Consider the following 24089-nt stretch of genomic DNA (forward strand, 5'->3'; position numbering starts at 1 on the left):
CAGTATGTGGCAAGATTTCACAGAGGATTCAGTTTTCGGAGTGTTTGTTTCCTGGCCTTTGGAAAAAAAAATATATTTAGCACTCAGTTTATCTCCTATTAAATTGTGATTTCATTAAATCATCTTAACTGTTTAAAAAAATAGTTATATGTAACTGTATAGCCTTTTGTTGTGCTGTTGTGGTAATTAAAGAGATAGAGAAGGATGGAGTAGAGAAGGGTGGCCTACTCCTCTGACATCCAATAGAGCCACTTTCAGAAGTTGCTGGAGATGATGGTAGCCAAATGAATGGAGATTCACGATGAAGCTAGTTAAGAACAACAGGGAAAAGCAGAGAGCACTGAGAAGGTTCAGAAGGCATATGATCTATGTCTATGGGATAACTGTAATAGAATAACAATAAAAATGATTAAAAAAAGGAAGGCACATGATCTAAAGTTTCACTTCCCTCATACATTAGAGGATGTTAACTATTGAAAGTGGGAAGCTGATGTGAGTTTTTCAGCTGCAAATGGAGAGGCGAGTGTAGCTTAAGTGAATATAAGCCGAGATTGGTTGGTGTACACATAATTATATTTGCATGTAGATGCAAACATACATTTTACTCTTCTTGGTGAATTCAGATAACACAGTTCTCAGGAAAGATTTCTCTGTTTCTCTTTTCTATGCCTTCCTATCTCATTTCCCTACTCTTTGAGTTCCTACTTTTATCTTTGCTAGCATAAGATTAAAGGCTGTTGTTTTCACTGTGCTGACCCTGGAGAATGGGCCTCTGTCTTGAGGTTTTTAGTTCTCATGAGATGCTTTTCAGGGCTATTTGCATAACTGGGGCCTCTGTTCTCATCCAGTTGCATAATAGGAAGTATGACAAGTTGCCGTAGTTTGGTTTTCATTTAAAAGTGTTTTAAAGAGGAGAAGAAAAGGATTTTTTTTGAGAAGACCAGAAGGTCTCTTTTAATATGGCTTCAGAGATCACTTATGCTGAAGTGAGTTTCAAAAATGAATCCAAGTCCTTAGGCACCAAATCAGAGCCTCCTACAGGTAAGAAACTTTTTATTGTGGTCAGAATTGATGAGAGGAAGGATGAAGAGAGAATACTATAAAAAAAGCATAGGTGGTATTAGATGCTGGTTTTTTGACTGGACACAATTTGGAACTATAGGATTCCAGAAGATTAAGTTGCCAGAAGGTAAGTATTAGGGATTGTCCTATAACAAAACCAAGATGTGAGAAATCCACCATAGTTCTGAGCTAAGGAGAGTGCTAATTATGGGAGTAAGTTGTCCTCCTGTGTCTTCTGAGGCTCAGTGACACTGCAGTCAGGATTAATAAAGCCACTAAATTACCCCTGAAGATTGGTGAACTACTGGGCTTTGTTTCTTGACCAGTTAGAGGAGAAGAGCTTGGGTGGAGAGTGTTGCACATGTATTTGTTTGTACTGGACTAACGGGGAACAAAAGATTATTGCAGATAAAACACTAGAAAATCTTACAAAGAAAGCCCATTATATCTCGAGGGAAGTTGCTCTGTAATCAGAAAATCCATTGCATACTGCATCTCTGAGATGGATTCAACTAAGTTTGGGAGTAGATAAAAGGTAATTTGAGTAGCATCTATGATATCTCAGATATAGAGCAAAAGAGAAGAAAAAAACATGTAGAGTATAAGAAGCCATGAGAGGGTGGTGATGATGACTTATGTTTTTCAAAACACCTCTGTGGAGATATGGAGAGTGCTCAGAAACATTTTTTCCCTTTAAAAAACTATATCAATTCCTTATTATATGCTAAGATATTCATTGTAAAAAAATTAAAAACTAGAGGTACATAAAATTTAAATTTTTGTTCTTACCATGTAGAGATAACTATAACTTACATTTAAATGTATATCCTTCCAGTCAAAAATATACATTTATGTATACGTATTTTTTATCTAAAAATGAGATCATAATATACATTACTGAGAGGTTTTTTTTTGGTCATTACTTTGAGAAAATAATTTTTAACCATGAAATAGTGATAAAAGATCTGACCTTATCCTATAGATGTGATGAGGGGTGATTATAAAGATTTATCTGCTATGGCATTATTAAAGTAATTAAAATTGGAAACAAAATAGAAATAGATTCATTGATACAGAGGATGAAATGACAGCTCTCAGAGGTGAGGGAGTGTTGGGGGGCTGAATGAAATAGGTGCAGGAATTAAGCAAAAAACAAAAAGCTCATAGACACAGATGACAATATGGTGTTTACTAGAGGAAAAGGGTTGGATTGGAGGCAGGTAGAAGAGGGTAAAGGAGGGATAAATGGTGACAGTGGTGAACACACAATAGAATATACGGATGACATATTATAAAAATGTACACTTGAAACCCATATAAATTTATTAACCCCAATAAATAATGTCACCCCAATAAATTCAATAAAAATAGAAAGTCTGGAAGATTAATTAAATATATAATGAAATAGTATGCCACAATAATAGTGTTGTAGAAAATATGGTATGAAAAATGTTCTTGATTTAGCATATAAGGAAATAAGAGTTCAGAAAGTAGTATGTATGGTGTGTCAATCATGTGGGAAAATGTGCATGTGAATATAAACACTATAAAAATTGCTGGAAAGACACATATACCCAAAATATTAACAATAGTTGTTCTCAATAGTAGGGATTTGGCTTTTATATATTTTTCAAAGTTTTTACAATGATCATTATTACCTTCCTATTTTTACATTGCTTCCGATGTCAAACTTTTAGTAATAATATGCCACCCAAGAAAAGAAAGAAGAAGAAGAAAAGGAGAAAGAGTAAGTAGAGGCCAGAATTTACTACTGATAAAACTAATTCAAGATGGTGGCATAGGTAAACATGGCTCACCTCCTCACACAACCACATCAAAATTGCAGTTGAAATAGAGAACAACTCAGAACCATCAGAAATTGAGTTCTGACAACAACGGAAGTCTGACAACAATGGAATTAAAGAAACCACACCCATCCAGACCAGCAGGAGGCATGGAGATGCAGAACGGGCTGGTCCCACATCCATATGCAGTGGGTAAAAATAAAGGAGGGATATCTTGGGAGCAAGGAGTCCCAGCTCCACACCAGGCCCCCCAGCGCAGGGATCCAGTGCCAGAAGGATAAGTTCCCCTAGCTTCTGGCTGCAAAAACCAGTGGGTTTTGAGTAGGTGGAAGAAACATCTAGAGTCCCAAGCAGTTCCACTTAAAGAATTCACACATGGGCTTACACAGATGTACTGTGTAAGGCAAAAGTGGCATAAAGGGAGGAACTGAAGTGTCTGGCATCAAAGTGGGAACTGGAGGACATACTGCTCCAGACAGAAGGGTGGGCAGAGGCCATTGTCACTTTTCCGAGCCCTCTCCCCAGTAAGCAACAGAGCCGTCAGGAGGGTACCATACCTAAGACTCCATTAACCTGTCTAACACTGTTTGCCTCACCCTGGAGACTCCATCCCACCCAACTTATGGGCCCACCCAAACTGTTAACCATGACTTTTCCATATGAATGGCTTCTTGGCTCATGTTTCACAACTTTCAAAATCCTGTCAAACAACAACAGTTAAGTGGCCTCAAGTCCTGTACTAGCAGCAGCCAGCCTTGATTCACAGCTTAGTGTCACCTGTGAATCTCCAAGCCCAGCACAAGTAGCAGCCATCTCAGCTTGCTTTATAGCTCATGCAGGTTGGCCCAGGGAAAAACACAGATGGAGGGCTGGCCTTGGTCTGCACCCCCCGGGAAACTCCAGAGCCTGCATACCTAGTGGACAGCTACAGACCATGTCAAAGCACTGCCACCCTCCCCTACACAGCTGATCCTCCATGGAGGGTGGAGATTTAAGGTCAGTGGTCACAGCCCATCCTTGTACAACTATGTAAATCCCTCCCATTGACCTGGCTACAGCAATCAAGGCTCAACTACAAGAGGAGGGTGTATTCAGCCCACAGATAGGGCACACCTTGAGTCCCCAGCTTTGGTGATAGGGTAGGCTATACCACTGGACCCTACAGAAGACCTACTACATTAAGGCACACTACCAAGACAGGATGCCAAAATGAGAGACAAAGAAACAAGGCCCAAATGAAGGAACAGATCAAAACTCCAGAAAAAGAATAAAACAAAATGGAAGTAAGAACGCTCTCAGATGCAGAGCTCAAAACACTGGTTATAAGGATGCTTGAGGAACTTAGTGAGGACCTCAATGGCATAAAAAAAGACCCAGTCAGGAATGAAGGATACACTAATTGAAATAAAGAACATTTTACAGGGAAACAACAGTAGAGAGGATGAAGTTGAGAATCAAATCAAGGATTTGGAACATAAGGAAGCAAAAAACAATCAAAACAACAGGAAGAAAAAAAATTAAAAAAACAAACAAACAAGGATCATGTAAGAAGCCTCAGGGACAACTTCAAGAGGTCCAACATTTTCATCATAGGGGTGCCAGAAGGAACAGAGAAAGAGCAAGAAGTTGGAAATCTATTTGAAAAAATAACGAAAGAAAACTTTCCTATTTGGTGAAGGAAATAGACATGCAAGCCTAGGAAGCACAGAGAGTCCCAAACAAGATAGATGCAAAGAGTCCCACACCAAGGCACATCATAATTAAAATGCCAAGGGTAAAGATAAGAGAATCTTAAAAGCAGCAAGAGAAAAGCAGTTGGTTACCTATAAGAGAGTTCCTATAAGACTGTCAGCTGATTTCTCAAAAAAATGTTTGCTAGCTAGAAGGGATTGGCAAGGATTATTCAAAGTCATGAAAAGCGGAGACCCACAGCCAAGATTGTTCTATCCAGGAAAACTATCATTTAGAATCAAAGGGCAGATAAAGAGCTTCCCAGGCAAGAAAAAACTAAAAGAGTTTATCATTACTAAACAATTATATGAAATTTCAAAGGGACTTATTTAAGAAAAAGAAGATCAAAATTATAACAATAAAATGGCAATAAATACATATCTATCGACAACTGAATCTAAAAAACAACTAAGCAAACAGAAAAGACAGAATCATGGACAGAGAGCATTTTGATGGTTGCCAGATGCAGGGGGTGAGGTGGAATGGGTGAAGAGGTGAGGGGATTAAGAAGTACAAATAGGTAGTTACAGAATAGGCATGGGGATACAAAGTACAGTATAGGAAATGGAGTAGCCAAAGAACTTACACACATGACCTATGCACATGAACAATGGTGTGACAATTGCTTGAGGGAGTGGTAGGTGCTGGGTGGAGGGGGGAAAAGGGAATAATTGGGACAACTGTAATACCATTATCAATCAAATATAATTAAAAAGGAAAAATAACATTTAATTTCTCCTTTAGCTCCCAAAGAGAAGACCAGCCCTCACAAAAGTAACCCTGGTTTTCCCAAGGCACTCTTCCCCTCATTGCTGATACTTCTGCTGTTATTGGCAATCTCATTTTTTATTGCTTTCATCAGTAAGTACCCAAATGAAACTATAAGAAATGTCCACCTTACACAAAGAGATGGTGTTCATTAGATTCTGATATTTAACAATGGGTTTATCCAAAAACCTAGGATAAAAGTCTGCTCTGTGGGGGGTGAGGTTAGGGGGGTATCATTAGTGGGAATCCATAGGAAATGTGTTTTTTATTTGAAATTAGTTAATTTTCTACAAAAACAATGAAATCCACTCTATAGACATTGAAGAGTATATGTGTGTCCATGTGTTTGTGTTGTGAAGTGAAATCTATAAAGCATCATTTTTACATTAGTTGTGTGAGGACAGATTTTTATTTTCTTGGTGTTTATAAGACAAGGACATTTTAAGTGCATGGATACATATTTTGGGACAACAGGTGAAAAGGAAATGGGAAGAAATATAACAGAAAGTGTTTCCCATGGAAATTCACCTTAATTATTTCTGTCCTGCCCAAGATGTGAGATCTAAAAAGCAATTTGGCAAATAGGCAATTTCTGCATATCTTTGGTTTGAAGAACTTATCAAAGCCCTGACCAGGTGGCCCAGCTGGTGGAGTGTCATCCTGTTCACCTAAAAGTTTCAGGTTCAGTTTCTGCTCAAGGCACATACTTAGGTTTTGGTTTCCATCCCTGGTCAGGGCGTGTACAGGAGGCAACTGATTGATGTCTATTTCTCACCTCCATGTTTCTCTCTCTCAAAAAAAATTTAATAAATATATTCTTGGGTGAGGATTAATGAAAAAGAATTTATCAAATTATTAAAAGGCATAAAAACTAATATCTATTTTGTAGATATTTTAGTCATTCATTTGGTCATTCAGTAAGCAATAATGGCCATTTACTCTATGTCAGACACTGCGTCAGACAGAATCTAAGCCATAGCCATTGGTCTCAAGAAGTTCAGAGAGTGGTAGTAACTGGTCACGTGAACCAGTGGTTACAAGGTTGTATGGTTGTATTGCACAGGCAAGAAGTGCAGGAGGCTGAGATAGGCTTCCTGAAGGAGGTAACGTAGAGATGTTAGAAAATATGGGGAAAGGTGGGGAAACCTAAGAATAAAAGACTGGAACATATGGTGCTAAGTGAACTGTGAGAAATGAAGTTGTAGGTGGAAGAAACAAGTGGGGCTCAGGTCATGAGAAGTGTTGTGTACAATTCTCAAGAGGATGAGTTTTTACCCTGAAGGTTATTGTATCAATTATCTTCTGCCAATAAGATAATTTAATAATAAGCCAATGTAAAATTTAGTGGATGAAAACAACAGCTATTTAACCCATGATTTTGTGATTTGGCAATCTGGACTGGGCTCAGTGGTCCTGGCTAAAACCAAGAGGTAAGGGGGACAGAACTGGGGTCAACTATAGCAGGAGATAAAAGAGGAAGAAAACTAAGAAGGAGCCCTGAGATCTTACTGATGACCATTACAAGGGTGATTTTCCTAGAATGGTGGAAGCAGAAGCCATTTTTTCCTCTATTCATCCTCCTCCAAGTTTAGCCTTTGTGTGGACCATACATTTATATTGGAGGAGAATATGGATGGGTGCCTTTGGCCCATAATAATGGAACTGCCGTGTCTCTTTCAACTACTGATCTTGTAGCTATACCTGGATAAATCTCTGATTCAAAATCAGTAGGATTGGGATTACATTGAATATGGGTTGAAAGGAAATCTTTCCCATAGTCAGGATCTTCCTATTCAAGTAATTGGGCATTTGTAAGTTTTCTTTCTATAAAGAATGCAGGAGAGTAATAATGAAACGCAAAGTCATCACATTACTAGGAAAGTGAATGTTCTTATTCTCTTTTTAAGTTTTTTTTCAAAAATACGCTCAGCTTCTTGAAGAAAAAAAGACTGCAAAAGGATTTACCCACACAGAATTGGAATGTATGAAAGAAAATTTAACCATGGAAGGTAAAAATGCTTCTCTAATTTAGTTGTCGACTATACTATGTAAGGATCCCCAATCAATATTTCTGAAAAGAGTCACATGTAGATTTTACTAAAAGGTGGAATCTCATGATCATTTCAAGCTTTAATTGTAAAAATATATAGGACCTAAACATCTTGTATGAATATCTTTAATATATCTGTGCAAAAAAAGTCTTTAAATTTTTTATTTTTTAAGTACAGTTACTTTCAATATTACTCTATGTTAGTTTCAGATGTACAGCATAGTGATTAGTCAATCATGTATCAATACTTTACAGAGTGGTCCCCTAATATTTCCAGTATCCACCTGACCTCATACATAGTTATTACAATATTATTGCTCTATGCTGTAATTTATATCTCTGTGACTATTGTGTATCTACCAATTTGTACTTTTTAGTCTCTTCACCCCTTTCACCCAGTCTCCCAAAACCCCTCTCCTCTGTCCACCATCAGTCTGTTTTCTGTATCTGTGGGTTTGTTTCTACTTTGGCGGCCTGTTTATTTCATTCTTTAGATTATAACCTAAGTGCCCACCAAGAGACAAGTGGACAAAAACCTGTGGTACATATATGCAATAAAATACTACTTGGCCATTAAAAGAATGAAATATTACTTTTTGAGACAGCAGGGATAGACCTAGAGGATATTATGCTAAGTGAAATAACAGAAAAAGACAAATATTATATGTTTTTACTTATATGAGATAATTGTCTTAATTGTGAAAAAGATTACATGCTTTTTGATTTCTTCAGTCTTCACTTCTTTCTGAACTTTTTGTGCATTTTCTTGCTCTGTTTCTTACCTATCAGTTAAAACTTACTCTCTTGTCCTTGCCATTGTGGCTCAGTTGGTTACAGCGTGGTCCTGTAAACTGAAAGGTTGTGGGTTCGATTCCCAGTCAGGACACACATGAGGGGTTTCTTTCTCACATCGATGTTTCTCTCCTCTCTCTCCCTCTCTTCTCCTCTCTCTAAAATCAATAAGCATGCCTTCAGATGAGGATTAAAAAAACAAAACAAAACTTTTTCCAGAGAGATCTAATCTATTTGTGTTTTAAGAAAATATATTGCATATGCATGAAAATTTCTGGGAGAATACATAAAATGCTCTTACAGGGAGAGAGAGTTTAGTTTTGTTTGATGAAGATGATGATGGTGATGATATAAAGATGATGATTTTAATATGAATGTGAATATTTTAAATTAGAAAAATAGACTATTTTTAAAGAACAATTTTATAATTGGAGCAAAATTGAACAGATAGTACAGAGAATTCCCATATTACTCCCCTCTCTTAGACATACCATTTCTTTAATTATTAATATCTTACATTAGTAAAATACATTTTTACAACTAATGAACAAGTATTGATATATTATCATTAATTAAAGTTCACGGGTTATTCAAATTTTCTTAGTTTTTACCTAATGTTATTTTAAAACTTTTATTTATTTCTAAAAAAAATAAACAAAAATGGGACTTCATCAAATTAAAAATCTTCTGCATGGCTAAAGAAAACAGCAGAATGAAAAGGGAACCAACCATATGGGAAAATATGATTGCCAATGATACCTCGGACAAGGGTTTATCTTCAAAATATAAAAAGAACTCATGTGACTCCACTACAGGAAGTCAAACAATCCAACTAAAATATGGACAAAGCTTTTGACCCCACAATTCCACTGCTGGTATTATACCCTAAGAATACTGAAACACCAGTTCAAAAGAATGTATGCACCCCAGTGTTCATAGCAGCTCAATTTACAATAGCCAAGTGCTAGAAGCAACCTAAGTGCCCATCAGTAAATGAGTGGATCAAAAAACTGTGGTAAATTACACAATGGAATACTAGGCAGCAGAAAGAATGAAGGAACTCCTACCCTTGGTGACAGCATGGATGGAACTGGAGAGCATTATGCTAAGTGAAATAAGCCGGGCAGTGAAAGACAAGTGCCATATGACCTCACCTATAAGTGGAACCTAATCAACAAAACAAACAAGCAAGCAAAATACAACCAGAGACATGGAAATAAACAACAAACTGACAATGACCACAGGGGAGGGGGAAGGGGAATAATGGGGGAAGAGAGGAAGGGTCAAGTCAAGGAACATGTATAAAGGACCCATGGACAAGAACAACTTGGGGGAGGATTGAATGTGTGGGGGGGACAGGGCAAAGGAAAGCAATGGGGGAAAATGGGGACAAGTGTAATTGAACAGTAATATAAAACATTTTAAAAAAAGAATATTGAGTTGGCCAAAAGGTTTATTTGGTTTTTAAGTAAAAATAAAAGACACATTTTTCATTTTCACCAATAACTTTATTGAACAACATATCCACCATTTTTCTACTACCTTCTGCCATCTTTCAGACAACTTCATAATTCCATTTTCCCAAAACTTTTTATCTTTTTGAGCAAAGACTATTTCTAGGTAATTTTTGCAGTCTTCCAGGGAATTGAAATATTTTCTATTAAGAGAATTTTGTAAGGACCGAAGTAAATGGAAATCTGAAGGTGCAATGTCTGATGAATAAGGTGGCTGCATCAGAACTTCTCAGTCAAGCTTTAACAGTTTTTGTCCAGTCATCAAAGAAACATGCAGTCTTCCGTTATTTTGATGGAAGATTATGTGTTTTCTGTTGACTAATTCTGGATGCTTTTTGTCAAGTGTTGCTTTCAGTTGGTCTAATTGGGAGCAGGACTTGTTGGAATTAATTGGTTGGTTTTCTGGAAGGAGCTCGTAATAAAAGACTCCCTTCCAATATCACCATATACACATCACCTCCTTTGGATGAAGACTGGCCTTTGGTGTGGTTGATGGTGGTTCATTTTGCTTGCCCCATGATTACTGTAAAGTATCCACTTTATTGTAAAGTATCTACTTTTCATTGCCCATCCCAATTTGTTTTTAAAACAGAATATTTTTGTTATGTTTAAGTAGAGAATAGCATGAGAAAATACAGTCAAGGTTTTTTTTGCTTAACTTATGTAGAACCCAAACATCAGAGAGATTAACATAACCAAGCTGGTGCAAATGATTTTCAATCCTTGATTTGGATATTTTGAATATGTTGGCTCTCTCCTGTGTGGTATAACATTGATAGTTCTCAGTTAGTGCCTCTATTTGATCGCTATCAATTTCAACTGATCTACCACGGAGCATCATCCAGCAAGAAATCTCTAGCACGAAACTTCACAAACCACTTTTGACACATTAGATCAGTCACAGCACCTTCTCCATACACTGCACAAATTTTTTTTTTGCATTTCAGTTGTGTTTTTACCGTACTTGAAGTAATAAAGCACAATATGCTGAAAATGTCACACATTTTTCCATCTTCAATATTAAAATGGCTATACAAAAATTCACCAATTTTAATAATTTTTAAAAAATGCATGCTGATATGACAACTGTCACAATGCAATCTAGCAAAATTGTTTCAGATGAAGTTAAAGGCAACTAAGCACTATAAGAGTCATCTTACAGAAAAAAACCAAATAAACTTTTTGGCCAACCCAATGTTTTATTGTTTATGCTATTACAGTTGTTCCAATTTTCCCCCTCCACCCATCCCATTTCCCACTCCCACAGTCAATCCCCTCACTGTTGTCCATGTCCCTGGGTCACGCATATATGTTCTTTGACTAATCCCTTCACCTTCTTTCAACTCTAATGTTTTTTGGTTGTTGTTGTTGTTTTTCTAGGATTCCACCAAGGATGCTTCATTACATTTAGTTTTTATGTCTCTTTAGGCTCCTCTTGGCTGTGATTGTTACTCAGATGGTTCTTGGTTTTGATGACTTTGACAGTTTTGAGAAATATTGGCCAAGTACATTGTAGGATGCCCCTCTATTGACAATTGTTTAGTATTTTCCCTATAATTAGACTGGGCTAATTGGTTTTTGAGAGGAAGATCACAGACATGAAATACAACTTTCATAACATCATATTAAAGGTATTATATTATCAACATGATTTTTTGACAGTTGATGTTGACATCGATCACCTGACTGAGGTAGTGTTTGTCAAATTTCTCCACTGTAAAATTTCTCCACTTAGTGTTTGTCAAATTTCTCCACTTATTCTTTTCCCCTGTTCATACTGTGCTCTTTAAAGGGAAGTTGCTATGTGCAGCCCACAATTAAGTATTGAGAAATTATACTTCCTGTGCTTTAGGGCAAAGTACTGTAGTAGTCTGATTGGACTGCCATGACAAAATACAGGTATCCCCTGCTTTCAAAAGTTTCTGTTATCCTACTTCACTTTTACAAAAGACCTATATTATTTTTGACCTATTTTTTGACCAAAAAAAAGACCTATTTTCGCTTACCAAAGGTAACTGGAAGAGGATTTTCACCTTTTTTTTATTGTTGTTCAAGTACGTTTATCTCCATTTTCACGCCACTATACCCCCCACCCCACCCATCACTGTCTCCCACCCTCAAACCCACCCCCCTTAGCCCTGTCCTCACTTTTATTAAAAAAGGCAAAAAAGAAGAATAGCACTTAGTATTAGTTTTGCAGCAAGCTGTTACACAGGCAGCACACACCCTGAGCAGCAAGAGTGGCACCACCAGCTCCTTCCCTGGGAATCACACTGAACATCTCAGCCTCAAGCCATCACAGCTTTGGACTGTGTCTGTGAGCTTTGGTGCTTTATCTTGGTTTATTTTATCCACCCATTAGCAAGATGTGTCCTAAGGTATTAGAAGTGCCCAAGAGAGGTTATTTTAGGGGGTCTGGGAATACTTGAAAAATTTTCTGTATGAGATCTGTCTGTAAAAAGTCCAGCCATTGTTAATATAATGAAAACGGTTTCCACAACACTGATGTAACCTGGTGGCAAAGGAGAGTGGACTGGAATGTGCATACATGAACAATGACAACTTCACTGTACTAGTCAGTGGGGGTGGTAGACGCCATTCAGTGAGCATGTGTACTGTGTGGCTGTTGTATTCAAAATGACTGAGCAAATAAACAATGGTTCTGCATCAAATTTTGCATTAAGCTTAAACATTCCTCTGTAGAAACTATTCGGATGATTCAGAAGTCCACAGCTATGGGCACCTGGTGATTGGCAGCTTCACCATGACAGCACACCCGTTCATGCATCACGTCTCATGCAGAGTTTTTGGCAAAACATCAAATCACCCAGGTGACTCATCCCCACTACATACAGCCCAGATTTGGCACCCTGCGACTTCTGGCTTTTCCCAAAACTAAAATCACTTTTGAAAGGGTAGAGATTTCAGACTGTCAATGAGATTTAGGAAAATACAACAGGGCAGTTGATGGTGACTGGGAGAACTGTGTGAGGTCCCAAGATGCCTAGGTTGAAGGTGACTTAGGCATCATTGTCCTATGTACAATGTTTCTTGTATCTTGTATCTTCATCAATAAATGTCTCTATTTTTCATAGTACATGGCTGGATACCTTCTGGACGGACCTCATATAAATTAATAGTAATTGTTTCTTCACTTCATTCCATTTCAGTTCACAATAGGTTTCATAGAAATGCTTTACTTTTGGATAGTAGGGGAAACCTGAATCAAAAACTGGGAAGTTTAAGGATTTATTTATTTATTTTCAGAGAGAGGGAAAGGGAAGGAGAAAGATAGGGAGAGAAATGTCAATGTGTGTTTGCCTTTCTTACGCCCCCACCGGTGACCTGGCCTGCAACCCAGGCATATGCCCAGACTGGGAATCAAACCCACGACCCATTGGTTCACAGGCTGGTGTTCAATCCACTGAGCCACACCAGCCAGAACAAAAAAAAACTAGGTGGTTTAAACAACAGACACTTATCTTCTCACAGGTTTTCAGGCTTGGAGTCTAAGATCAAGTTTCTAGCAGGATTGGTTTCTGTTGAGGCCTCTCTTTCTGGCTTACAGATGGCTACCTTCTTACTATGTCCCCACAAAGCCTTTTCTTTGTGCACACAGAAGTAGAGAGAGAAAGACAGAGACAAGAAAACAGAGATAGAATCTCTGGTATCTCTTCTCATAAAAACACCAGTTCTATTGGATTAGGATTCCATCTCTTGACCTCATTTAATCTTAATTATCTTCTTAAAGACCTGGCTACATTGGAGGTTAGGGCTTTAACATACAAATTTTAGGGGAACATAATTTAATTCATAACATTCAACCCAAAATTCATATTTTTGGTAAAGTGGTCTTGGTTGTAGGTCCTTGCTTTTCATCACTTTGAATATTTTATCTCATTCCCTTCTGGCCCGAAATATTTGTGTTGAGAGATCAGCTGACAATCTTATTGAGCTTCCTTTTAAGTCATTACCTGCTTTTTTTCTTGCTGCTTTTTAAGATTCCTTTTTGCCTTTAACCTTTGCCATTTTAATTATGACATGTCTTGGTGGGGACCTCTTTGGGTTCATCTTGTTTGGGACTCTCTGTTCTTCCTGTAGTTGTGTGTCTTTTTTCTTTACTATATTAGGGAAATTTTTGGTCATTCTTTCTTCAAATAGGTTTTGGACCCCTTGCTCTCTTTTTCTTCTTGTATCCCTATATGTACATGTTGTTATGTTGTTATGCCCCAAAGTTCTCTTAAACCATCATCATTCTTTTTAATTTTTTTTTTTTTTGCAGCTCTGATTGCGTGACTTTTTTCTATCTTGCCTTCCAAATTGCTGATTTGATCCTCTGCTTCATCCAGCCTACTTTTTATCACTTCCAGTGTATTCTTGATGTCAGCTATGGTATTCTTCATTTCCAACTGGTTCTTTTTGATGGTTTCTATGTCCTTTTTCATGCTGTTGTAGTCTCACTAAGTTCCTTGAGCATCCTTACCACCATTACTTTGAACTCTATATTTGATTGCTTGCCTCTATTTCATTTAGCTCTTTTTCTGGAGAGTCTTCCAGTTCTTTCATTTCAGTCCTATTTCTTTGTCTCCCCATTTTGGATGTCTTTTTCTATTTATGTATTAGATCTGCTATGACTCCCAGTCTTCGTGTGGTAGCCTTATGTAATAGGTGTCCTGTGGGACCCAGTGGTGTGATCCCTTTGATCTTCTGTATTGGGTGCTCTTGGAATATCCCTTGTTTGGGTTTTGTAGGCCTCCCTGTTATAATTCAGTCTTGATTGCTGTTGGCCCATTTGTACATGGGATGGACCCTCAGGCTTTCTGACTATGAAGCTCAACCCTCACCATGGTGTGTGAACTGCTGTGCAGGTGCTGACCAAAAATAAACAAAAAATAAATAACAAATGAAAAACAACATAAAATATCAAATTAAATAAAAAGAAAAAGGGGGAAAGAATAAGAAAAAAAAGGGGGAGAACCAAGATGGCGGTGTAGGTAGCCACACTGCGCCTCCTTGCACAACCAGAACTGACAGCAAATCTAACGGCAAGGAAGTCCGACACCAAGGAGATAAAAAATAAACATTCATCCAGACTGGTAGGAGGGGCAGAGACGGGCAGCAGGGGCAGAGAGGACTCGCGTTGCCGTGGCGGGACCGAGACTGGCGGAGTGTGGAATGAACGGGGCAGGCAGTCTGACCACTAGCAGACCCCACGGCCCCACATTCATGCACAGATAAACCGGATGAATGGCGGGGAGCGAAGCAGACCACGTAACCCAGGGCTCCAGCACAACGAAATAAAGCCTCAAACCTCTGAGTGAAAACAACCATGGGGGTTGGGGCAGCAGCAGGAGAAACTCCCAGCCTCACAGGAGAGGTTGTTGGAGAAACCCACAGGGGCCTAGAGTGTGCATAAGCCCACCCACTCGGGAACCAGCACCAGAGGGGCTCAATTTGATTGTGGGTAGCAGGGGGAGTGACTGAAATCTGGCAGAGAGTGGAGCAGGTGCCATTACTCCCTCTTGGCCCCTCCCCCACATACAGCGTCCCAGCGCAGTGACAAGCCTTACCCCGCCTGGCCCCAGGGAACACCTAAGGCTCCACCCCTTTAAGTAACAGAAGCACCAAGACAAAAAAAAAAAATGGCCCAAATGACAGAACACTTCAAAGCTCCAGAAATAATACAACTAAGCGAGGAAGAGATAGCCAACCTATCGGATGCACAGTTCAAAACACTGGTTATCAAGATGCTCACAGAATTGGTTGAATCTGTTCGAAAACTAGATGAAAAAATGAAGGCTATGCTAAGAGAGACAAAGGAAAATGTACAGGGAACCAATAGTGAGGCGAAGGAAACTGGGACTCAAATCAACTCTGTGGACCAGAAGGAAGAAAGAAACATCCAACCAGAAAAGAATGAAGAAACAAGAATTCAGAAAAATGAGGAGAGGCTTAGGAACCTCCAGGACATCTCGAAACGTTCCAACATCCGAATTATAGGGGTGCCAGAAGGAGAAGAGGAAGAACAAAAAATTGAAAACTTATTTGAACAAATAATGAAGAAGAACTTCCCTAACCTGGCAAAGGAAATAGACTTCCAGGAAGTCCAGGAAGCTCAGAGAAGAAGCCCAAAGAAGCTGGACCCAAGGAGGAACACACCAAGGCACATCATAATTACATTAGACAAGATGAAACAGAAGGAGATAATCTTAGAAGCAGCAATGAAAAGGACACAGTTACCTCCAAAGGAGTTCCCATAAGACTGTCAGCTGATTTCTCCAAAGAGACCTTACAGGCAAGAAGGGGCTGGCAAGAAGTATTCCAAGTCATGAAAGGCAAGGACCTACATCCGAGATTGCTCTATCCAGCAAAGCTGTCATTTAGAATGGAAGGGCAGATAAAGTGCTTCTCAGATAAGGTCAAGTTAAAGGAGTTCATCATCACCAAGCCCTTATTCTATGAAATGTTAAAGGGACTTATCTAAGAAAAAGAAGATAAAAAGTATGAACAGTAAAAATGACAGCAAACTCACAGTTACTAATAACCACACCTAAAACAAAAACAAAAGCAAACTAAGCAAACAACTAGAACAGGAACAGAACCACAGAAATGGAGATCACATGGAGGGTTATCAACAGGAGAGTGGGAGGGGGAGAAGAGGGGAGAGGTACAGAGAATAAGTAGCATAAATGGTAGGTGGAAAATAGACAGGGGGAAGGTAAGAATAGTGTAGGAAATGTAGAAGCCAAAGAACTTATAAGTATGACCCATGGACATGAACTATAGGGGGGGAATGTGGGAGGGAGGGGGTGGGCAGGATGGAGTGGAGTGAGGGGGGGGAATGGGACAACTGTAATAGCATAATTAATAAATTTTTTTAAAAAAGAAAAAAAGAATGAGAAAAAAGGGAAAAATAAGAAAAGAAAAGGAAATAAAGAAGAACAAGAAAAGAAAAAAGAATAAGAAAAGAAAAAGGAGGGAAAAGGAAGGAAAAACAAAAAAGAAGAAATAAAGAAATAGAAATTAAATAAGCAAAAAATTAAAAAGAAAACAACAATATTCTCCTCAGCAGAGTTTAGTGCCTGCTGTGAGCTGTCTTTGGATATGCTGTTTATGAAGCTTTTTGGGTCTTGCTCTGATGCTGGCCATTTGGTGAATTGGTTCTGGGCTCTTTGGGAGGAACTCTGACACAGGCTAATGTCAGATGTTGCCTGGCCCTAGGCCACCTGCCTGAAGCTATAAGCAATCCATAGTTTGCGTCTGCCTGTGTTAGACCTGTCTGCACACAGGAAAAATGAAGCCTTGCTTCAGGGCCTGCTTTTACCAGCACTGGGCCCGGAGGCAGCCAGTAAACGTCCCAGTTGCTGACGCATCCCAGGATACATCTCTCTGCTTGCTTCCACCCACCAGCTGCCTGCCAGACTCAGTCACTGAAAGAGCCTCTGGTGGAATGTAGAGGATGAGTCTAGTGGATCTCCTGTGATAGGAGATACTGTTCAGGCTTCAGGGAAGGTGATGGGTGTGATCTCCCATTCCAGAACCACATAAGTGACTTTGGTTTCCCTGTGGTTTGCCTTAGTCCTTAATTTAATTTTTTTCTATTAGTATTATTTTTTTCCTCAAAATCTTTACCTAAAAACAGGCAAAAGAAATAAAAAAAAACCCAAAAATTATTGGAGACTTCATGGGTTCAGGTGGGAAGGGAGAGGAGGAGCATGGAGCTGAGGCTCCAAGCCTCAGCTGAGAAAGATGTCTCAAAAAGTGCCCTCTTCGTGGGGAGAGCAAAGCAGAGAATATATCCCCCATGTCCAGCCTCCATCTGGTGAAGAGGGTAGCAATACAGTGGTCTGAGGGCCAGAAGGGCTGAAGGGGGGCAGAGGTGGAAGGGGTCACAGGAAGTTGACAGCCACAGGCTTCGTAGAGGGGATGCCTTGTCTGTCTTGGGAAGTGGCCTCAAAGATGAGAAAATCTTTCTGGATGTGGTCAACCAGCTTCAAGATGGTTGCCACTTACCCCCCCCCCCCCACAGTAGCAGTAGTGGGTTCCGACCACATGGCGAGGACAGTCTCATTGGAGTGCTGCTTGTAACCCTCCATCACTAGTTGGTGGGCACTGCAGATCATGTCAATTGGTGATCGCAGATCATGTCAATGTTGTTGACTGCACTGAACTGGGCCACCATGTCATTGACAAATATGTAGCCAGCCCCAGGTGGGCTCATACTCCCAGCCTGTTGTGTCTTCGGGGGCAGACCAGAGCAGGTCACACAGGGGCCCATCCCGTGAGGCACCTCTTGCTTTCAGTCAGTCGTCTGGATCTGCAAGTGTCTGGATGGAGGGGAGAGGGCCCCGTGCATGCAGAAGCTCTTGTCGTTGATGATGGCTGACGGGCTGAGGCGGTCAAAGGTCTCAGTGCAGCAGTGCCACAGTCACCAGGCCGTATTTATACTGTCGCTCATCAGAGAAGCCTTATACCTGAGCGGTCTGATGGCTGTCGTGGTTGCTCCAGATCAGGGTGATTCGGTCAGGATAGAACCTTAAGCGCCAGCAGCAGGATGAATGTTTCAACGCTGTAGAAACCGCGATGCACAAAGTCCCTCATGAAGAGGAGTTGGTTTCAGGGACATCGCCACCCACTCTGAACAGCTGTTCAAGGTCATAGAATTGTCCGTTAACATCGCTGCTACTGTGACTGGCAGGTCCACCCTCTGCACACTGCTTTCCTCTACCAAGATCTCTCTGGCCCCAGCACACAGGACCCTGACCTCGCTTTCCTCGAAGAGTTCGCAGTGCCACAGCTGCTCAATCTGCTGGTCCAGGTCGCTCATCTCTGCTCTGCAACTCCTGCCCTGCGCCCCCTCTCCCCACCCCGCACCCCAACTGTGAGGGTCAGAGTCAGGGGTAGGGCCACACTGCACAGGGGTCTCTGGCGCCGCGACTATGGCTCAGGCTCTTGGGCTCCCTGCCTTCTTCCTTCCCTCTGGTTTGGGCTGCTGCCTCCACCACTTCTTCCTCGGTCCTTAACGTTAATACACACTTTGAAAATTACTTTTCTTCCTGTGCACCCCAATGTTCATAGCAGCACAATTTACAATAGCCAAGTACTGGAAGCAACCTAAGTGCCCATCAGCAAACGAGTGGATCCAAAAACTATGGTATATTTACACAATGAAATTCTACACAGCAGAGAGAAAGAAGGAGCTTATACCCTTTGCAACAGCATGGATGAAACTGGAGAGCATTATGCTACGTGAAATAAGCCAGGCGGTGAGGGACAAATACCATATGATCTCACCTTTAACTGGAACATAGTCAACAAAAGAAAAAAGCAAACAAAATATAACCAGAGACATTGAAGTTAAGAACAATCTAACAATAGCGGGGGGGGGGGGGGGGGGGCGGGGACAGTGGGAAGAGGGGATTACAGGAACTACTATAAAGGACACATGGACAAAACCAAGGGGGAGGGTGGAGGTGGGGGAGGGAGGTGGGTTCAGCTGGGGTGGGGTGGAGGGATGGGGAGAAAAGCCATACAACTGTAATTGAATGACAATAAAAATTTAAAAAAAAAAAATTACTTTTCTTATATTGCACCTACATGGTCTTCTGTCACTACAGAGAAATACTGGGGCTGCTGTCCAAAGAAATGGAAGTCATTTAGGTCGAACTGCTACTTTATTTCTACTGAAAACAAGAATTGGATGGAAAGTGAAAAGAACTGCTTAGGAATGGAGGCTCACCTGCTGGTGATCAACAGCAAGGAAGAGCAGGTAGGTTCTAATACGCGTCAGAAAGCCAGCCTGGATTTCGTACACCTCTCAGTAAAGGAGAAGGTTCTTACTGCTTTGGGATATTGGTCTGTGGCAAAGGCATTCAATAAAATAGACAGGAAAGGCTTCTTAAGTCATTCCACACTGTTTTTCTGCTTCCATAAAACTGAACTCTCCCAAAACAAATGGAGACATTTAAAATATAGTATGTGGGGTATGAGTGGAAGGATGAAAAGATTTCAGCCTGAAATGTCAATTTATTATTTAAATATGTAAATATTTTATAAATCATTAACTAACAGAGAAGTGGTGTTAATTCAAATAGGGAAACGAAGTAAAAAAATCTGAGATTGTGAAAGTTAAATGTTCCAATCTGCAAAAGTTTACTCATGCCTAACCTCAAAGAATTCCCTCTCTTAATGAAGAAAAGAGAGGAGTGAGTCTGAGATGCAAATTCGTTCTGATCATGATAGAAATTGAGCATTGCTATGTTCCAAGTATGTGTGTCCTCTCTGAATTTGTGTGTTGAAATGCTAATTCTCAAAGGCGATGGTATCAAGAATTGGGATCTTGGGGAGGTGCTTAGGTCATTGGTGTGGAGCCCTCATAAATCTGAGTAGTGTTCTTATAAAAGACACTCCAAACAGTGTCTTTTTGGAGTGTCTTTTATAAGACACTCACCTTCCACCATGTGAGGACACAGCCAGAAGGTGCCCGCTCTGAATTAGGAAGAGGTATTTACCCAACTATGTTAGCACCTCGATCTGGAATTCCAGCCTCCAGAGCTGTGAGAAACACACTGCTATTGTTTTAAGCTACCCTGTCTGAGGCATTTTGTTAGAGCAGGCTGAATAGACTAAGACAGACATCGGGCTCACAAGTGATGTCAATGATCCTGTACTGCGGAGCCGGAGAAGGCCTACACTCCTGCGCAGGGTCCCCGTGAGCCTTTTGCTGCACCACCTCTCCTTTACTTCTGTTCTCCCCAAGGCCATAGGAAACTCAATTCAACCTGAATACTCTTAAGCCATAACTCCTCTTTTCTTTCTCAGGATTTTGTCATTCAAAACCTGGATAACAAGTTTGCTTATTATGTGGGGCTGTCAGACCCAGAGGGGAAAAGAGCCTGGCAATGGGTTGATCGGACACCATACAATGAAAGTGCCACGTGAGTATAGTACTAGATAAAGGGACCCTGCGTCCTGGATCAGCAGGCATGTTGGGGTGTCCAAACTATCAGATATTAAAATAAAATATCTCACCCTCCTTTTAACTCTTAGGCACTAAGTTAAATAATTTCATTCATTATCTCATTTAATAATCACGAGAACTGTATGAAGTACACATTATTATTGTTCTCACTGTAGAGCTGAGGAAACTGAGTTTGGAGAGTTTAGGTAACTCAGCATATGTTATCCAGCAGTGGTGACAATGGTTTTTAAAGCCAGGTCTACGTTACACCAAAGTCCGTGCTTTTAACCACACGCTTATCTCTCTAAACAAACACATAGTCATGTCAATTAAGATCATAACCAATTGTTAATATTTATTATCTCATACAGCAAATGAACTAAATTCTGATAGTTTTATAATATCCCATATTTATGTAGGTCTTTTAAAACTCTAAAGTACTTTAGTACATTTTAGTATGTTACCATTTTTTATTCTTATATTGTATGTGAAATGCACAGGTATATTACTCTTATTATTTATTTTTAGATATGTAAATGAGGGAAATTAAATTACTTGACCAAGATAACTGGCATAGCAGCAGACTCATAGATTTTTAATTATTGAATACTTCTTTAGACCCCAAAAGCAGTACATTAAAAAAAAACTGCAATGAGACTTGGGACCAAGGTAAACCTTTTCATTCATTAAGGGAGCCTATGGACTGGCAGTCCCCTGGAACGGGGCATGGACAAATAGAGGGGGGACTCTGGATATTCTGCTGGAAAGTGTTTAATTCAATTAGGTGGCTGAGTGATGCAGGCACAGTTTTCAAGGAAAATGCCAGAGACACAGATGGAGAAGAAAACTGCATGGTAAGGTGGGGGAGAGATGGTTGGGCATGTCTGCCTGGCATTCCACACAGTTGAACCCCTGCACCCTCTTCTCACTGACTCTAACCTTCTCATTATTCGAAGACACATCTCCATCCTTGTTTCCTCTTTCAGATTCTGGCATCGAGATGAACCCAATGATGTCAGGGAGCGTTGCGTTATACTGAATGATCCTCAGCGAAGCTCATGGGGCTGGAATGATTCCCATTGTGATGGCCGTCACTTGTCAATTTGCAAAATGGTGAAGATCCACTTATGAATGGGACACTCTCCATGAGCATGTGGTTGAATTGACATCCACCATGGAAATGATAGTTAATTTGCTTTTTAAAATTCATGTGATTCTAAGTGATTTCAGAGAATTTTCCAGTAGGCTGTCACCTATTCAACTTATGTAAAATCATATTCTTTCATTTATTCCTTCATACAATGAACGTCTATGGAGCATTTTCCATGGGCAGACAGTGTACTGGAGAGCCTATCTGCAGATAAATGGGGAGAGCACGAGCCCCCTCTCCTGGTTCTGGTCTAATTGCTAAGGGGTTAGATGCTGATGTAGTAATATGATGCAGTTCTTCCCTCTATCTGGATTTATCTCTTTATGGGTTGGTCAAAAGCAAAATAATACCAACCATGACATTCCACTTCCCTCAGAGCGATTCATTATTTTCACTCAAAGCATATTATTTATCAGTTGGAATATATGTACTTCAATGGAAGATAAGTTCCAGCTTTGGCCCAGTTAACATTCTCTGTTTGGTCTTGGACTGTCATTCAATTTCAGAGTACAGGCATAGGATTATCAGAGAGTGAGCACTGGATATTTAGAGTTAGAAAATTAAAAGTTATTACTGATGTAAACAGAGTATAAATGGAACCACTTTAAAATGGAGTCAGAGCTGCCATCCCTAAGCTTTGGAGTGTTAAAACTTGGCAAAATAACCTTTGGGGTGGACCTAAAGCAGCATTCTATCCCAAACCCTTGGCAAAGGTAACAAACAAACAAAAAAAGCTGCTATTGTGACTACCTGACTGAAAAGGAGATACCTTCTTTAGAATTAGTATTATTATGTAGTCTATCTGCACCTCGAGAAATCCCTTCTATCTATTTACATAATCATTCCCCTTACCTTTCTCAAATACCCCTTACCATCAACTCCTACTTGAAACACTAAGTTTCTGCCTGAATCAGCACTTCCAGAATAGCTTTTGGGTCTTAAAAAAATGCTTGTTGATTCTCACTTTGGTCTTTAATTTTAGGTTAGCTCTGGTAGTTGACATAGATTTATATTCATCAGATATTCTGATACATTTTTTCTTTAAGCATTATAATTTCTATGTATGGATTGCTACTGAAAATGGCCCCTGGCATATTTATATCCCCCCTTTTACTACTGTTCATATACATCATTTTCCCCCTACAACAATATAAAATATGTGATATTTATAATAAAGTCTGTATTCATTGCTTTAGTATAGTAGTTGTAATAGATTATGATAAAGCTGATTTTCACCTTGACTATCCCACTATGGCCTAAAATTATACCTTGATTTTCTTGATTTAACTGAGTAATTATATTTACCGTCATTTCTTGACTATATCTAAAGTTGAGTTATCTCTATACAGGTCTGATTTTATATATTATATGTAGAATTTACCAGTTTACTTCCACATCACAATTCTGGTAAAATTTTGGGGAAACTTTATTTACAATGAGCTTTCCTTATTATTATTTCAGTAATATGGGGGCAGAATGTAGGAAGGGCAGAAAGAACCACTTTACCTAATGCCTTTGATTGTCAGAATAGACGGTGTGCTTGAACTGGAGTGCAATGGAGAATGGTAATATTATTTAGTGCTGGGACTTTTCTCCTTCCACCACTTTACATTGCATTAACGTGGTTCAGAGCCTACTTCTTTCATTTTTCCTAGACACTATTAAATCAACATTGTGTATAATAGCTTTTATGTAAAATTCATGTTAAAGAGTGACATTTAAATGAAGAAGCATCTAGTTACGTCCCAGAAAATGGATAAAATTGTGAAAAAAGCACAATTATTTATAGCCACTAATTGTGGGGTAATTTGTTATTCAGCAATATATAACTGAGACAGCTTTAAATTATATTAGTTTTGAGCCAAGATTCTGCAAGATAATGAAACATACTCAATCACACTGCCGCCTCTAAAAAGATTAGTAACAATTTAAGGAGAGTAGATTAATTGTACTATTGGTAAATAAAATACAATATTAAAATGTTCAGTGTTTATATCATTTAATTCCTGTTATTGTATAGTGGGTTTGTTATGTTATATTACATCATAGGTTTGTGGTTCTTAAATATATCTTCAACAGGAAATGTGCATATAATAATTTTTCTACTATTAAGGATGTGCAATCAAAAATTGTTTTGATATCACTATTCTGGAAAAAAGCATAAATAAGTAATTAAGTAAATAAATAAATAAATCTATCAATGCCTCAAGTTCTTTTGGTCAAATTAGCACTTGGTAAATTGACATGGAGGCAGAAA

The 24089-nt window shown here is 39.4% G+C and overlaps 1 protein-coding gene and 1 pseudogene across 1 annotated transcript; one reads left to right on the forward strand and one right to left on the reverse strand.

The window, feature by feature from the left end:
- Positions 1 to 528: 528 nt before the first annotated feature.
- Positions 529 to 24021, forward strand: CLEC4A (C-type lectin domain family 4 member A). Its single transcript, XM_024579477.4, has 6 exons — positions 529 to 1041; positions 5343 to 5459; positions 7274 to 7375; positions 19340 to 19491; positions 20544 to 20659; positions 21669 to 24021. The coding sequence occupies exons 1-6, from the start codon at positions 960 to 962 to the stop codon at positions 21811 to 21813; spliced, it is 714 nt and encodes a 237-aa protein (XP_024435245.2). The 5' UTR covers positions 529 to 959; the 3' UTR covers positions 21814 to 24021.
- LOC112321718 (serine/threonine-protein phosphatase 4 catalytic subunit-like) lies at positions 17612 to 18547 on the reverse strand (annotated as a pseudogene).
- Positions 24022 to 24089: the final 68 nt, after the last annotated feature.

This window comes from Desmodus rotundus, chromosome 3 (genome assembly GCF_022682495.2).
Source record: "Desmodus rotundus isolate HL8 chromosome 3, HLdesRot8A.1, whole genome shotgun sequence".
Taxonomy (NCBI): domain Eukaryota; kingdom Metazoa; phylum Chordata; class Mammalia; order Chiroptera; family Phyllostomidae; genus Desmodus; species Desmodus rotundus.

Excerpts from the sequence above, each read along its gene's own strand:
- CLEC4A (XM_024579477.4), top strand. The coding sequence starts at position 960 with ATGGCTTCAGAGATCACTTATGCTGAAGTGAGTTTCAAAAATGAATCC. Across the intron at positions 1,042-5,342 it reads CAAATCAGAGCCTCCTACAG|CTCCCAAAGAGAAGACCAGC; the intron begins GTAAGAAACTTT and ends TTTCTCCTTTAG. Across the intron at positions 5,460-7,273 it reads ATTTTTTATTGCTTTCATCA|TTTTTTTTCAAAAATACGCT; the intron begins GTAAGTACCCAA and ends TCTCTTTTTAAG.